This window comes from Nerophis ophidion, linkage group LG11 (genome assembly GCF_033978795.1).
Source record: "Nerophis ophidion isolate RoL-2023_Sa linkage group LG11, RoL_Noph_v1.0, whole genome shotgun sequence".
NCBI lineage: Eukaryota > Metazoa > Chordata > Actinopteri > Syngnathiformes > Syngnathidae > Nerophis > Nerophis ophidion.
The window spans coordinates 37,570,740-37,587,270 of NC_084621.1; the positions used below are offsets into that span (position 1 = coordinate 37,570,740).

Here is a 16,531-nt window from a genome sequence, read left to right on the forward strand (position 1 = left end):
AAGCATTGCAGCATTTATTTGAACTGAGGGAGCACAGTCTGAACCATGATGCACCATTATGCAGGTGTAAACAAGGGTACACCAGATGAGGTGGAAAACAAAAGAATATTTAGCTCCTCATGTTTGCATTATTCACATTGAAAAAAACATATCATTATCATTGGTGTTATAAAATGAAACAAAAAAAGTAACATTCAGCAAGATTTACTTGATGTTCGGATCTCCTTACAAATTATACATCAAAATATGCAACAAATGAATGATGACAGTACACTTGATAAGGCATCAGGTATGTGCAGAATAAAACACTGAATGTTAATCAATGGCATATCAAGGCTACTATATATATCTCTGAGGTAGAGATTGTCTATAAGAAGATGATCTCCCACTTAATATTTATTTTCAATAATGCCAGTTATGAGTTGGACTGGCCACCTTTTTCACATTTCTCCAAATATGAGCTTAAATACAGCAACATTCTCATGGTGCATAACATGTTCACACAACTTCTAGAATAATTTGTTGTTAAGGCAATAGAAATACAAAAAGTCGGCGTTGAATGTGGATTTTTCAGCTGCAAATGCTGTCGGTCATGTCACCACAAAGTAGGGAAATCAATGTGGGCAAAGCCTGGCTCTCTCCTCAAGTCCCAGTATGTGTTGTTGCTCACCCACGTATCATCTTTTGATTTTCTGAAAGGATGCAACAAGAAAAAAACAACAACATCACAAATCAAAGGAAGACATTTTATACAGGTCTTTGTACTGTTACTTATTTTTAAGATCCTAACAATCGCCCATACAACCAAACTAGGCTACCTAAAGAATTTTGGTTGATGTGTGATGCTGCTCTCCTCGAGGACTCGCCGTCTCTCTCTCTGCAGCTGTTCAATCCTTTGCTTCTGCTCCTCAGCAGCCTCTAACTTCCCCTCCTCCAGCAGTCTGTATGTGCAGCACGGACAAAGAAAACATTGGCGCAAATGTCAAAGGTCCAATACAGTATAGAACTTCAGATCAAATCTGCTGAAAGCTGAGCATTGCTTTTTCCTATAGGGAGTTTACATGCACAACAAATTCAAATGATATATTTTTTGGGGTTTGTATGTTGCATTGGATTAGTAATGAACTACCATAATAGAAAACACACTGCTGTCTTAACATTTTATTATTAACACAGTTGTCTTTCCTGAATCTTCACAGGATTAAAATAGACATTCTATTTTAGTCTGGCCTAAATTTTTACTATTCAATGTACAAACCTTAGAAAATTAGCTTCAAGAAATGTACTGAAGCGACTCGTGCAGGTAGAAAATTGATGGATGGAAATCATTAAAACTCTTATGTACTGTACCAGTAAATGTTTTCAGTAAAATTCTCTCAGCTGTTATGCAAGTTTGAAAGTGTACCCCGTCTTCCGCCCGAATGCAGCTGGGATAGGCTCCAGCAGCCCCGCGACCCTGAGCGGGACAAGCGGTAAAAAAATGAATGGATAATAAATGATAAATGGGTTGTACTTGTATAGCGCCTTTCTACCTTCAAGGTACTCAAAGCGCTTTGACACTACTTCCACATTTACCCATTCACACACACACTGATGGAGGGAGCTGCCATGCAAGGCGCCAACCAGCACCTATCAGGAGCAAGGGTGAAGTGTCTTGCTCAGGACACAACGGACGTGACGAGGTTGGTACTAGGTGGGATTTGAACCAGGGGCCCTCGGGTTGCGCACGGCCACTATCCCACTGCGCCACGCCATCCCTGAATGAATAACATCCTTTAAACCCCTAGGGCCTAAATCAGGTAATACCTGTGTTCCTTATTATGATATATTTGTTCAGTTTAAAGGTTAGTGGTCAGAAATTTTAAATTGAGGTTAAGAGGAGGGAGTTTAAAAAAACGTTTTTTTCGATAATTGCAATTTTGATTTTAACATTGTTGGAATAAACATCAAGTATACACACTTTCTCTTAAAGGGTAACATTATCACCAGACCTATGTATGTAAGCGTCAATATATACCTTGATGTTGCAGAAAAAAGACCATATATTTTTTTTACCGATTTACTAACTCTAAATGGGTGAATTTTGGCGAATTAAACGCCTTTCTATTATTCGCTCTCAGAGCGATGAGGTCACAACGTGACGTCACCCAGGTAGTCAATCCGCCATTTTCTCAAACACATTACAAACATCGAGTCTAATCAGCTCTGTTATTTTCAGTTTTTTCGACTGTTTTCCGTACCTTGGAGACATCATACCTTGTTGGTGTGTTGTCGGAGGGTGTAACAACATGATCAGGGACGGATTCAAGTTGACTTACGTGGAGTGTGCATCGATTAGCACGGCATGCTAATCGATGCTAGCATGCTATTTAGGCTAGCTGTATGTACTTTTTTTTTGGTAGATTTGCATCCAGCCTTTCTCTCCACCCACATTTAATGCCAAACAAACACTTCCCAATCGACGGATTTAAGTTGCTCCAGTGTCACAAGATGCGAAAGTCACGATCGTTTGGTCTGCACATTTTACCGGCGATGCTAAGGCAGGATATCCTTGCAGATGCATTTCCAACGATAAAGTCAAAGAAATCACAAAGGTGAGTTTTGTTGATGTTATTGACTTATGTGCTAATCAGACATATTTGGTCACGGCATGACTGCCAGCTAATCGATTCTAACATGCTATTTAGGCTAGCTGTATGTACATTTGTAGCTATATTTGCAACCCCAGCCTTTCTCTCCACCCACATTTAATGCCAAACAAACACTTACCAATCGACAGATTTAAGTTGCTCCAGTGTCACAAGATGCGAAAGTCCCGATCGTTTGGTCTGCACATTTTACCGGCGATGCTAAGGCAGACATGGCACAAAGATGTATGGATATCCTGCAACACTCAATCGAAGGCGATCGCCGAATAGCGTCAATAGCTATTCGCTCAATAGCTTCAGTTTCTTCTTCAATTTTGTTTTCGCTATCTGCCTCCATACTCCAACCATCCGTTTCAATACATGCGTAATCTGTTGAATCGCTTAAGCCGCTGAAATCCGAGTCTGAATCCGAGCTAATGTCGCTATATCTTGCTGTGCTATCCGCCATGTTGGCATCACTAAATGACGTCACAGGAAAATGGACGATGGATTTAAAGATAGCGAAAATCAGGCACTTTAAAGCCTGTATTCGGGATATTCCATGATGGGTAAAATTTTGAAAAAAAATTGAAAAATAAAATAGGCCACTGGGAACTGATTTTTATTGGTTTTAACCCTTCTGAAATTGTGAAAATGTTCCCCTTTAAAAAATTTTTCTTCCCAGTTGACAATATTAAATACTATAACCGCTCGTTTTAAACAGTCTGTAATCTTGGCATATTAATTTTTTTTTTCCATGAAAATCAAATAAATCTCATTCTTGCCAAATGAAAAACAAGAAAATGTTGCTTTGATGTAATTGCGCTTCTTAACCACTAACTGGCACTAAAAAATCCATCCATCCATCCATCTTTCTACCGCTTATTCCCTTTGGGGTCGCGGGGGGCGCTGGTGCCTATCTCAGCTACAGTTGGGCGGAAGGCAGAGTACACCCTGGACAAGTCGCCACCTCATCGCAGGGCCAACACAGATAGACAGACAACATTCACATTCACATTCACACACTAGGGCCATTTTACTGTTGCCAATAAACCTATCCCCAGGTGCATGTCTTTGGACGTGGGAGGAAGCCAGAGTACCCACGCATTCACGGGGAGGACATGCAAACACCACACAGAAAGATCCCGATCCCGAGATTGAACCTAGGACTACTCAGGACCTTCGTATTGTGAGGCAGACGCACTAACCCCTCTGCCACCGTGAAGCCCCACTAGAAAATCAGGAGCATAATTCTCAAAGCTTTGATGAGTGTAAATGAGAATAACTGGCATTTAGCCACTGAAATGCAATGGAAATGTTCTTGGGCAATCAAAATACAACACAGCAGCTATATATAAAATATTTGTGAGAACTCAATAAACTGCATGCCTTTTCTTTTATAGCTAAGTAGGCACTCTAAAAATATGATGTTTTTGTCTACCCTATCTAAATCAACATTATCAATGTATTCAAGGCCATAAAACATACAAAAAACACCCGGGATAATAAAAACTCTATATCAATAAATAAATCTGAAGGTATTAAAATATTTTAAGCGTTGAAAGTAAAATTAAAACAACTAATTAATTGCTGATCCATGACATGAGTGTGTCCCTTTTAGATCCTAAGAGTAAGTATTTATTGTCAATCTTAAGCTTTTGCAAGGGTTAAGGCCAAGTGGTGTGTTTTAGTCTCTCACCTTTGGTCCACACGCAGTCTGGTGTCAGTGGGCGGTAGCAGCGGTTTTAGGGACGTGTCCAGCTCATTGAGCTCGATTGCAAACTTGGTGAAACCATAGTACTGCTCGTGGTCGAGTGGTATTGCATCTGCATATACAAGCATCACATATGGTAACTAATTATGCAAGACATGTTTTGAAATAAAAGAAAGTGGTCATACTTGCTCTCCACACGCATGTGGCTGATGGCGGGTCCCCACAGTAAACCGCCTCGTGCCACTTCCCAAAAAGCCTGTGCACGACGTTACCCTTCTGATCCGTGATGGTTCCTTCAACTTCGTTGACACCTGAGTTCCATTTAGCCTGTGACAAAGATTGAACAACATCCATCAATAGGACATCATTTGGATTCATTCATCATTACTCATATGTTTTTTTTATATTGGTTCCTCTTGCTTGGATGATGTGTTCAATGTGAGGTGAAGAATGATAAATCACCTTTTCCTTGACTCTCACACCGGCTTCAAGGAACCTTTCAAAGGAGAACTCTTAAAGCAATTAACCTTCTCTGCATGCTCAGGAAAGGCTTCCATACATCAAACCTTGAGAACATCCTACTGGCTTCTTACCGGCGTGCAGGTGAAGAACACCTACTGTGTGTAAATGTCATGCAGTCATAAACACACTAATATGGAAGTCTTCAGGTTGGTATGTAGTTCGTAGCAAAGGTCTATTTTGACCTTTTCACAGCACTTATTTCTCATACAGTGAAAAGTGTGAGTAATGTGCAGGCCTGGCCCACCTTAACAAAAGTAATCTTGCAATGGCAAGCGTCGCTGTTTGAGTTTCTGATGGAGATCTCGCCATAGTGCTCGATCCAGCGTTGTCCGCTCAGGATGTTGTGAATGCACGACGTCACCTTGTTCCACTCATAGTGGTCTCCGAACCTGCAGATGTTAAAAAACCCATTGTAAAAAAAGAGTTTTTCGTGCGACACTTTAGTGTGACGCTTACCCAGGCAGAGTTAGGTGTGTGCTGCCTACAGGAACAATCTCCATCGACCTCCCCCAAAACTTGTTCTTGCACCTCACGTCTGTATAATTAAATTAATCAAAATGGACTATTTTCACTTCAAACCACATACAGGTTTATGCTGTGTCACCCACCTTGCCAGAAGATGAAATTTTTAGACTCTGCATGACAAGCTGAGACTGGTGGATGATGGCTAACCTGCAGTAAATAAAAGCATTGCAAAATGGTTTAATTGCATTTTCGTGCAATATGTCGTGAATAAACTTGCTTGATATAACCATACCTGCTCTGCTACAAACCGGAAGCCTTTATCTGGTCGTTCACATTCATACGTTTCTCCTAAGAGTGGGTTGAAAGGTTTCCCACCAGTTCTGCAGTAGCTCGATGCGTAACCTGATACCACAAATGTAGCGATGTAGACCTACGCACACACACACACACACACACACACGCACGCACGCACGCACGCACGCACGCACACACACACACACACACACATACGTGTTTGGGTGACATATGAGGACTTATGACAAAAACGTGACATATGGGGACATGCCTTTCCAATGGTCCTGCAGGCCTGGGAATCAGACGGTTAGTGAACCAGAATTTTAGAAACACAGTGGTCTATTGAGATTTTTGCAACTCTTTTGTTTTTTTCTGAACCTGATTTTTATGGTACATATGAGGACTTGTCAGGTTTAGGTGCCATATGAAGACCAGAGTGTTTAAGATTTCAAGTTTATGTGACATATGACGACCATGACGTCACAGAGTGTTTAAGATTTCAGGTTCATGTGACATATGATGACCATGACATCACAGAGTGTTTAAGATTTCAAGTTTATGTGACATATGACGACCATGACGTCACAGAGTGTTTAAGATTTCAAGTTTATGTGACATATGACGACCATGACGTCACAGAGTGTTTAAGATTTCAGGTTCATGTGACATATGATGACCATGACATCACAGAGTGTTTAAGATTTCAAGTTTATGTGACATATGACGACCATGACGTCACAGAGTGTTTAAGATTTCAAGTTTATGTGACATGTGATGACCATGACGTCACAGAGTGTTAAAGATTTCAGGTTCATGTGACATATGAGGCTAATGACATCAGAGACTTAACAAAACCACCTGAGTTGGTTTAGTTGATGTGTTGTCATTTTAAAAAATCCCAATCCCATGCTACTGTAATCTAAAACCAAGAAGAGTTTAAAAGAAACATGGGTATAAATGTAATTGTCGACTAAGTGTAACTGAATTGTTTTTGTGGATTTTGTCGCTAAGAATTATCTGGAATAAATACAAAACGCTTGCTGTTTATTTTGCTTTTTTAATTGCTGGTAACATACTCAAACTACCACAGAAGATGTGGGAAAACATTTTTTTCCCCTTTTTTTAATATAATTCTGTTATGGATGTAGTACTTGATGGCAAGCCAATCTCTGTCCTGTAGAGCTACTAGTTCTTTATGGAGGCAGGCTTCACAATCTTTTTTACCTGGTACTTTGTTGCCAGTTACAAAATGCAACATGTGTCATTCAACTGCTTCCACTTCTTCCCCTTTGCAGCTGTCATAAAGGAGACAAAATACAATTTCTTACTGAAGGAAAAATGACTATAACACAGTGAAAAGGTGCAAAACGTAATATAATATTCTAGTAAATGATGTGGATTATTTATTTACCCCGCTTTGGAATGGACCAAGTGGAAGAAGCTTGAGACATACCTACTTCCAGCGATTTGTCCTGCTGTCAATCTGAAGGGAAGAATTAGAAAACTGTAAAAGTAAACATTTAACATATTGTGCTTTGTGAAGCAGCGGAGTATATGTGTTGTCTGTCTATTTATCAATAATGCAGACGAGGAGTGTTGGCTGAGTTCTTAACATTTGCTTTCAGAGCCTGCATATCACAACATACAAGATGCCGTCATGGCGACAACCTATACATGCTCCTCACTCCTGTTGCATGCTGGGTAGGGTAGTTCTTTTTTCCCCTGGCTCATAACATTACAATATAGTACCATGTATATGCGTTCAGTTTATCAAAGCACCAAGCAAACAGATATGGTCATAATTATTTTAAGTCCACTACGCAGAATAAACACAACATTATTAATATTGCTACTAAGGATAATTTGATCAAAAATTCCCTAAAACAGCGCACTACCTATAATATAAGTTTTTTAAACATAAGATCCCTGATAAAAAAAAAAATGTTTCTGCTGTTACCTCAGAAATTGCCTGTTCGGATGTTATGATTGTGGCTCAGAGATCTGTATGTAGATTATATTTATTTTCCATAACAAACAAGATAACTTAAATACCCTGGCAGTGGCAATAAGCTTAAATGTTTGTATTTACCTTTTTTGAGTTGATTTTCATAAAATTTGCTATTTAACTGCTACTGTTTAACAAGGACTGATTTAAATTGTGTTTGCACAACAAATGTTTTGGCGCTTTTTTTCATGTGGGACAATATTCCAATAAAGGTGCACTACACACTACTTTTGAATTCATTATTGGGCTTTGCGTATACAATGCAGTTAATCGCGATTAATAAGAGAAATAGTGCGATTAACTTCGATTAAAAATGTTAATCATTGCCCAGCACTAATATATATACAAACCCCGTTTCCATAAAAGTTGGGAAATTGTGTTAGATGTAAATATAAACTGAATACAATGATTTGCAAATCCTTTTCAACCCATATTCAATTGAAAGCATTACAAAGACAACATATTTGATGTTCAAACTCAAACTTTTTTTTTTTTGCAAATAATAATTAACTTTGAATTTCATGGCTGCAATACGTGCCAAAGTAGTTGGGAAAGGGCATGTTCACCACTGTGTTACATCACATTTTCTTTTAACAACACTCAATAAACGTTTGGGAACTGAGGAAACTAATTGTTGAAGCTTTGAAAGTGGAATTCTTTACCATTCTTGCTTGATGTAAAGCTTAAGTTGTCGTGTTTTACGCTTCATAATGCGCTACACATTTTCGATGGGAGACATGTCTGGACTGCAGGCGGGCCAGGAAAGTACCCGCACTCTTTTACTACGAAGACACGCTGTTGTAACACGTGGCTTGGCATTGTTTTGCTGAAATAAGCAGGGGCGCCCATGATAATGTTGCTTGGATGACAACATATGTTGCTCCAAAACCTGTATGGACCATTCAGCATTAATGGTGCCTTCTCAGATGTGTAAGTTACCCATGCTTTGGGCACTAATACACCCCCATACCATCACACATGCTGGCTTTTGAACTTTGCGCCGGATGGTTATTTTCCTCTTTGTTCCGGAGAACACCACGTCCACAATTTCCATATATAATTTGAAATGTGGACTCGTCAGACCACAGAACACTTTTCCACTTTGCATCAGTCCATCCTAGATGAGCTCGGGCCCAGCGAAGCCCGCGGCGTTCCTCTGTCTTGTTGATAAATGGCATTTGCTTTGCATAGTAGAGTTTTAACTTGCATTTACAGATGTAGCGACCAACTGTAGTAACTGACAGTGGTTTTCTGAAGTATTTCTGAGCCCATGTGGTGATATCTTTTACACACTGATGTCGGTTTTTAATGCAGTACATCGCTTACGTGCAGTGATTTCTCCAGATCCTCTGAACCTTTTGATAATTTTACGGACCGTAGATGGTAAAATCCCTAAATTCTTTGCAAAAAAAATGTTTAGCAGTTTTAACATCAAATATGTTGTCTTTGTAGCATATTCAACAGAATTGGGGTTGAAAATTATTTGCAAATCATTGTATCCTGTTTATATGTACATCTAACACAATTTCCCAACTCATATGGAAACGGGGTTTGAATGTATTTATATAAATATAGCCTATTATTTGCGCACTATTTACAAGTTATGTACCAAAAACACGACCACCGAAAAAATACTTTGATCAATGAAAACAGCGCTGCAAAAACCGGCTGTAAACAAGAGGCACTGCATTTTCTGAATTGAAACACTCATTTTAAAGCTTTGACATTAACATTTTAACACACACTAATCTGGTTCAGAAAATATGAGGACCTTATATGAAACACACTTTCTTGGTTCAAACAATATGAGGACATGACGAGTGCTCACATGTAGAATTTATGTTGTTGACTTGTAACATCTCCTGTTTTGCTAAACATGAGTTCCAAACTCCCTACTGACTAACATGGATGTACCCTTACGAAAATGTTGTCATATAAACTGATCTGTGAGAGATTAAAATTAATAAATGTCTTTCAAAATATAGGTTGGGTCAAATTTAGAGCAGATATAGTAAAAATAGACATGTAATAACCTGTTGGAGGGATGAAGTCGGTTTATGGCTGTCATCTGAATCTAGAGAATGTTGAGATAGAACCTCAACAGTTGGTTTCTGCAACAAAACACAAAAATATAATGTCATAACTAATTAATTATAACATTCTCACCACTTTTTGTTGATAAAAATCTGAGCATACAATGCCAGGTAAAGGGTAAAGATTATTACAGAGTTTCAGCTCTTAGACAATTCATTAAGAATGTAAAACACACAAAAATCTGGTTCAGAAAATATGAGGACCTGAATTGAGACACACATTTTAAAGCTTGGACATTAACATTGTAACACACATTTTCTGGTTCAGAAAATATGAGGACCTTATATGAAACACACCTAAGTCTTTCTTGCTTCAAACAATATAAGGACATGACGAGTGCTCACATGTAGAATTTATGTTGTTGACTTGTAACATCTCCTGTTTTGCTAAAAAGGGGTTCTAAACTTTCTACTGACTAACATGGATGTACCCTTGCGAAAAAGTTGTCATATAAACTGATCTGTGAGAGATTAAAATAAATAAATGTCTTTCAAAATATAGGTTGGGTCAAATTTAGAGCAGATATAGTAAAAATAGACATGTAATAACCTGTTGGAGGGATGAAGTCAGTTAATGGCTCACATCTGAATCTGGAGAATGTTGAGATGGAACCTCAACAGTTGGTTTCTGCAACAAAACACAAAAATATAATGTCAGAACTAATTAATTATAACATTATCAGCACTTTTTGTGGATAAAACTCTGAGCATACAATGCCAGATAAATAGTAAAGATTATTACAGAGTTTCAGCTCTTAGACAATTAATTAAGAATATAAAACACACTAAAATCTGGTTCAGAAAATATGAGGACCTGAATTGAGACACACATTTTAAAGCTTGGACATTAACATTGTAACACACACTAATCTGGTTTAGAAAATATGAGGACCTTATATGAAACACACCTAAGTCTTTCTTGGTTCAAACAATATAAGGACATGACGAGGGGTCACATGTAGAATGTATGTTGTTGACTTGTAACATCTCCTGTTTTGCTAAACATGAGTTCCAAACGCCTTACTGACTAACATGGATGTACTCTTACGAAAATGTTGTCATATAAACGATCTGTGAGAGATTAAAATTAATAAATGTCTTTCAAAATATAGGTTGGGTCACATTTAGAGCAGATATAGTAAAAATAGACTTGTAATAACCTGTTGGAGGGATGAAGTCGGTTTATCGCTCACATCTGAATCTGGAGAATGTTGAGATAGAACCCCAACAGTTGGTGTCTGCAACAAAACACAAAAATATAATGTCAGAACTAATTAATTATAACATTAACAACCACTTTTGGTTGATAATATTCTGAGCATATAATTCTACATAAACAGTAAAGATTATTATAGCGTTTTAGCTCTTAGACAATTAATTAAGAATATAAAACACACTAAAATCTGGTTCAGAAAATATGAGGACCTGAATTGAGACACACATTTTAAAGCTTGGACATTAACATTGTAACACACACTAATCTGGTTTAGAAAATATGAGGACCTTATATGAAACACACCTAAGTCTTTCTTGGTTCAAACAATATAAGGACATGACGAGGGGTCACATGTAGAATGTATGTTGTTGACTTGTAACATCTCCTGTTTTGCTAAACATGAGTTCCAAACTCCTTACTGACTAACATGGATGTACTCTTACGAAAATGTTGTCATATAAACGATCTGTGAGAGATTAAAATTAATAAATGTCTTTCAAAATATAGGTTGGGTCACATTTAGAGCAGATATAGTAAAAATAGACTTGTAATAACCTGTTGGAGGGATGAAGTCGGTTTATCGCTCACATCTGAATCTGGAGAATGTTGAGATAGAACCCCAACAGTTGGTGTCTGCAACAAAACACAAAAATATAATGTCAGAACTAATTAATTATAACATTAACAACCACTTTTGGTTGATAATATTCTGAGCATATAATTCTACATAAACAGTAAAGATTATTATAGCGTTTTAGCTCTTAGACTATTATTTAAGAATGTAACATTCACTAAAATGTGGTTCAGAAAATATGAGGACCTGGATTGAAACACTCATTTTAAAGCTTTGAATTAAACATTGTAACACACACTAATGTGGTTCAGAAAAATATGAGGACCTTATATGAAACACACTGAAGTCTTTTTTAGTTCCAACAATATGAGTACATGACAAGTGATCACATATTGAATTCATGTTGCTGACCTGTAACATCTCCTGTTTTGCTAAACATGAGTTGTAAATTCCACAGACTAACATGGATGTACGCTTAAAAAATGTTGTCATATAAACTGATCTGTGAGAGGTTAAAAGGATTAAATGTCTTTTGAAGTATAGGTTGTGTCAAGTTTTTAGCAGATATAGGGCAGCACGGTGGAACAGGGGTAAGTGCATGTGCGTCACAAATCAAAGGTCCTGAGTAGTCCTGAGTTAAATCCTGGGCTCGTGATCTTTCTGTGTGGAGTTTGCATGTTCTCCCCGTGACTGCGTGGGTTCCCTCCGGGTACTCCGGCTTCATCTTACCTCCAAAGACATGCACCTGGGGATAGGTTGATTGGCAACACTAAATTGGCCCTAGTGTGTGAATGTGAGTGTAAATGTTGTCTATTTGTGTTGGCCGTGTAATGAGGTGGCGACTTGTCCAGGGTGTACTCCGCCTTCCGCCCGAATGCAGCTCAGATAGGCTCAAGCACACCCCGCCAACCCAAAAAAGGGACAGGTAGTAGAAAATGGATTGATGGATGGATAGTAAAATAGTCAAGTAATAACCTGTTGGAGGGATGAAGTCGGTTTATCGGTCACATGAGTCTGGAGAATGTTGAGATAGAACATCAACAGTTGGTGTCTGCAACAAAACACATAAAAATAATGTTAGAACTTATTAATTATAACATTATCAGCACTTTTTGTTGTTAACATTATGAGCATATAATGCCAGATAAATAGTAAAGATATTTATAGAGGGTTTCTGTCTCTTGTCCCGCTCATGTCTTGAGATGAACTTCCCTCGGTACTCGACCACAAAAGAACCTTTTTCAATTGATGCAAGAGCAAATACACCATATCCTGATAAAACAGTTTATCAATTAACAATGTTTGGAATATCTGTTTTAAAAAGCAATAATAATAGTCGTTACAAACAGAATTACTCTTTCATAAATGTAAATAATTATTAAATTAAGTACAAACCCCGTTTCCATATGAGTTGGGAAATTGTGTTAGATGTAAATATAAACAGAATACAATGATTTGCAAATCATTTTCAACCCATATTCAGTTGAATATGCTACAAAGACAACATATGTTTGCCTGTGTATCGGCTGGGGACATCTCTGCGATGCTGATCCGCCTCCGCTTGGGATGGTTTCCTGCTGGCTCCGCTGTGAACGGGACTCTCGCTGCTGTGTTGGATCCGCTTTGGACTGGACTCTCGCGACTGTGTTGGATCCATTATGGATTGAACTTTCACAGTATCATGTTAGACCCGCTCGACATCCATTGCTTTCCTCCTCTCTAAGGTTCTCATAGTCATCATTGTCACCGACGTCCCACTGGGTGTGAGTTTTCCTTGCCCTTATGTGGGCCTACCGAGGATGTCGTAGTGGTTTGTGCAGCCCTTTGAGACACTAGTGATTTAGGGCTATATAAGTAAACATTGATTGATTGATTGATATTTGATGTTCAAACTGATAAACATTTTTTTGGTGCAAATAATCATTAACTTTAGAAATTGATGCCAGCAACATGCAACAAACAAGTTGGGAAAGGTGGCAATAAATACTGATAAAGTTAAGAAACGCTCAGCAAACACTTATTTGGGACATCCCACAGGTGTGAAGGCTAATTTGGAACAGGTGGGTGCCATGATTGGCTATAAAAACAGCTTCCCAAAAAATGCTCAGTCTTTCACAGGAAAGGATGGGGCGAGGTACACCCCTTTGTCCACAACTGCGTGAGCAAATAGTCAAACAGTTTAAGAACAACCTTTCTCAAAGTGCAATTGCAAGAAATTTAGGGATTTCAACATCTACGCTCCATGATATCATCAAAAGGTTCAGAGAATCCGGAGAAATCACTCCACGTAAGCAGCATGGCCGGAAACCAACATTGAATAACTGTGACCTTCGATCCCTCAGACGGCACTGTATCAAAAACCGACATCAATCTCTAAAGGATATCACCACATGAGTTCAGGAACACTTCAGAAAACCACTGTCACTAAATACAGTGTGTTGCTATATCTGTAAGTGCAAGTTAAAGCTCTATTATGCAAAGCGAAAGCCAATTATCAACATCCAGAAACGCCGCCGGCTTCTCTGGGCCCAAGATCATCTAAGATGGGCTGATGCAAAGTCGAAAGGTGTTCTGTGGTCTGACGAGCCCACATTTCAAATTATTTTTGGAAATATTGGACACCGTTTCATCCGGACCAAAGGGGAAGCGAACCATCCAGAATGTTATCGACGCAAAGTTCAAAAGCCAGCATCTGTGATGGTATGGGGGTGCATTAGTGCCCAAGGCATGGGTAACTTACACATCTGTAAGTTACCCATCTGTTTGGAACAACATTTGCTGCCATTTAAGCGCCGACTTTTTCATGTACGCCCCTGCTTATTTCAGCAAGACAATGCCAAGCCACATTCAGCACGTGTTCAGCTTCATAAAAAAAGAGTGCAGGTACTTTCCTGGCCGGCCTGCAGTCCTATCAAAAATGTGTGGTGCATTATGAAGCGTAAAATACGACAGAGGAGACTGAAGCTCTACATAAAACAAGAATGGGAAAGAATTCCACCTTCCAAGCTTCAACAATTAGTTTCCTCAGTTCCCAAACGGTTATTGAGTGTTGTTGAAAGAAAAGGTGATGTAACACAGTGGTGAACATGCCCTTTCCCAACTACTTTGGCACGTATTGCAGCCATGAAATTCTAAGTTAATTATTATTTGTAAAAAAAATTATTCCGTTTGGATTTACATCTAACACAATTTCCCAACTCATATGGAAACGGGGTTTGTAATTAATGTGTTACTTGAAAAAGAAAAGTTTTAAATATCTAGCATATGCAGTTGAGAGACATTTCATGAGAGCAGAGTGTGTGTGTGCCTTTAAAAAGCTGTGCCTTTTGCCAAGTGACGTGGGACTTCAGCGCCCAGACACAGCAGAATAGTTCAGCTGTATTTTTTAGCTTAGCAGTGGCAGTTAAGATAGTTCTGTTGAATGTTTTTGTTTGTGTGTGGATGAGGCCTCTTTCTATTTGATATCGTGTTCGTAATTACTTCCGGGGGTTGCTTTCATTAGTAAAAAGATATTACCTGCACTAACCCTTTTGTGCTTCTAACGCTGTCTTGTTGACATACAATCACATCAAAAGTAGCATGCCACATTACATAAAACGCATCGTAACAGCGTTGTAGCGTACATAAAAGTTATTAGCTTACTCGTTACCGGTAAAAGTAACAGCATTAGTAACATCGTTTTCATATACCGCTGTTATACCATCCATCCATCCATCCATCATCTTCCGCTTTTCCGAGGTGGGGTCGCGGTGGCAGCAGCCTAAGCAGGGAAGCCCAGACTTCCCTCTCCCCAGCCACTTCGTCTAGCTCTTCCCGAGGGATCCCGAGGCGTTCCCAGGCCAGCCGGGAGACATAGTTTTCCCAACGTGTCCTGGGTCTTCCCCGTGGCCTCCTACCGGTTGGACGTGCCCTAAACACCTCCCTAGGGAGGCGTTCGGGTGGCATCCTGACCAGATGCCCGAACCACCTCATCTGGCTCCTCTCCATGTGGAGGAGCAGCGGCTTTACTTTGAGTTCCTCCCGGATGGCAGAGCTTCTCACCCTATCTCTAAGGGAGAGCACCCCTACCCGGTGGAGGAAACTTATTTGGGCCGCTTGTACCCGTGATCTTATCCTTCCGGTCATGACCCAAAGCTCATGACCATAGGTGAGGATGGGAACGTAGATCGACCGGTAAATTGAGAGCTTTGCCTTCCGGCTCAGCTCCTTCTTCACCACAACGGATCAATACAACGTCCGCATTACCGAAGACCCCACACCGATCCGCCTGTCGATCTCACGATCCACTCTTCCCCCACTCGTGAACAAGACTCCGAGGGGCCATAGAGGTCGGGTGCATTGTGAGCTGGGCGGCAGCCGAAGGCAGGGCACTTGGCGGTCCGATCCTCGGCTACAGAAGCTAGCTCTTGGGACGTGGAACGCTGTTATTCCAAACACTTCTAATTAAAGCCATATAATACAACCTCTATTAGACAGTAAGGAAATGATCCAAATGAGATGTTGATACAGTTACCATTGATATGTTACATAACAAGACATACCTTTCCAATCATTGATCCACTGGGCCTTAAAACAAGACTTGTCACATCCAGATCAAATAAACTCGGTAGCTTCAGCCTCAGGATTACGTCTCGCTCTTCTTTTGGACACGATGTCTATATCATGTGTTGATGCGCCTAACAAATCCACACATAAAAATGAAAAAAGTCAGTGACACAGAAATAAAACAAAGAACCAAACCCTTCAAAAACTGTTAAATTTAGGATCAGTGCAGACATGAAGCTTCTCAAACAAAGAACTAATGTAACAATATCAGTAACATGCCTACTCCACAGTGCTTATCAGCTTGACATATTTGTATTTGAGAAAAAGTATAAACAATTTGAAGAACTCTAGTCTGTCTTGTTTAAAATTAAGAAAAGGTTTACTAGCATAGTGATCAAGGGTAATGGGTCAAATGCAGAGAATAATTTCACCACACCTAGTGTGTGACAATCACTGCTACTTATAATCTTCCATGC

The 16,531-nt window shown here is 39.3% G+C and overlaps 1 protein-coding gene and 1 long non-coding RNA gene across 3 annotated transcripts in view; both read right to left on the minus strand.

Moving 5' to 3' along the window:
• The window catches only part of osbpl3b (oxysterol binding protein-like 3b), a 109,018-nt gene continuing 92,487 nt past the window's right edge, over nt 1–16,531 (minus strand). For both annotated transcript variants that reach the window (XM_061915823.1, XM_061915821.1), the window contains 8 exons: nt 5,621–5,758; nt 5,472–5,535; nt 5,320–5,398; nt 5,108–5,252; nt 4,527–4,668; nt 4,327–4,453; nt 819–941; nt 1–692 (listed from right to left, as the gene is read on the minus strand). In XM_061915823.1, coding sequence (XP_061771807.1) covers nt 596–692; nt 819–941; nt 4,327–4,453; nt 4,527–4,668; nt 5,108–5,252; nt 5,320–5,398; nt 5,472–5,535; nt 5,621–5,758 — 915 coding nt within the window. In that variant the 3' untranslated portion in view covers nt 1–595. The remainder of the gene's footprint in view (nt 693–818; nt 942–4,326; nt 4,454–4,526; nt 4,669–5,107; nt 5,253–5,319; nt 5,399–5,471; nt 5,536–5,620; nt 5,759–16,531) is intronic.
• On the minus strand, nt 6,666–16,445 carry LOC133562026 (uncharacterized). Its single transcript, XR_009808819.1, has 8 exons — nt 16,052–16,445; nt 12,486–12,561; nt 11,492–11,569; nt 10,881–10,958; nt 10,271–10,348; nt 9,661–9,738; nt 7,076–7,105; nt 6,666–6,917 (listed from the first exon to the last, which is right to left on the minus strand). It is a non-coding gene; the product is annotated as an uncharacterized LOC133562026 (long non-coding RNA).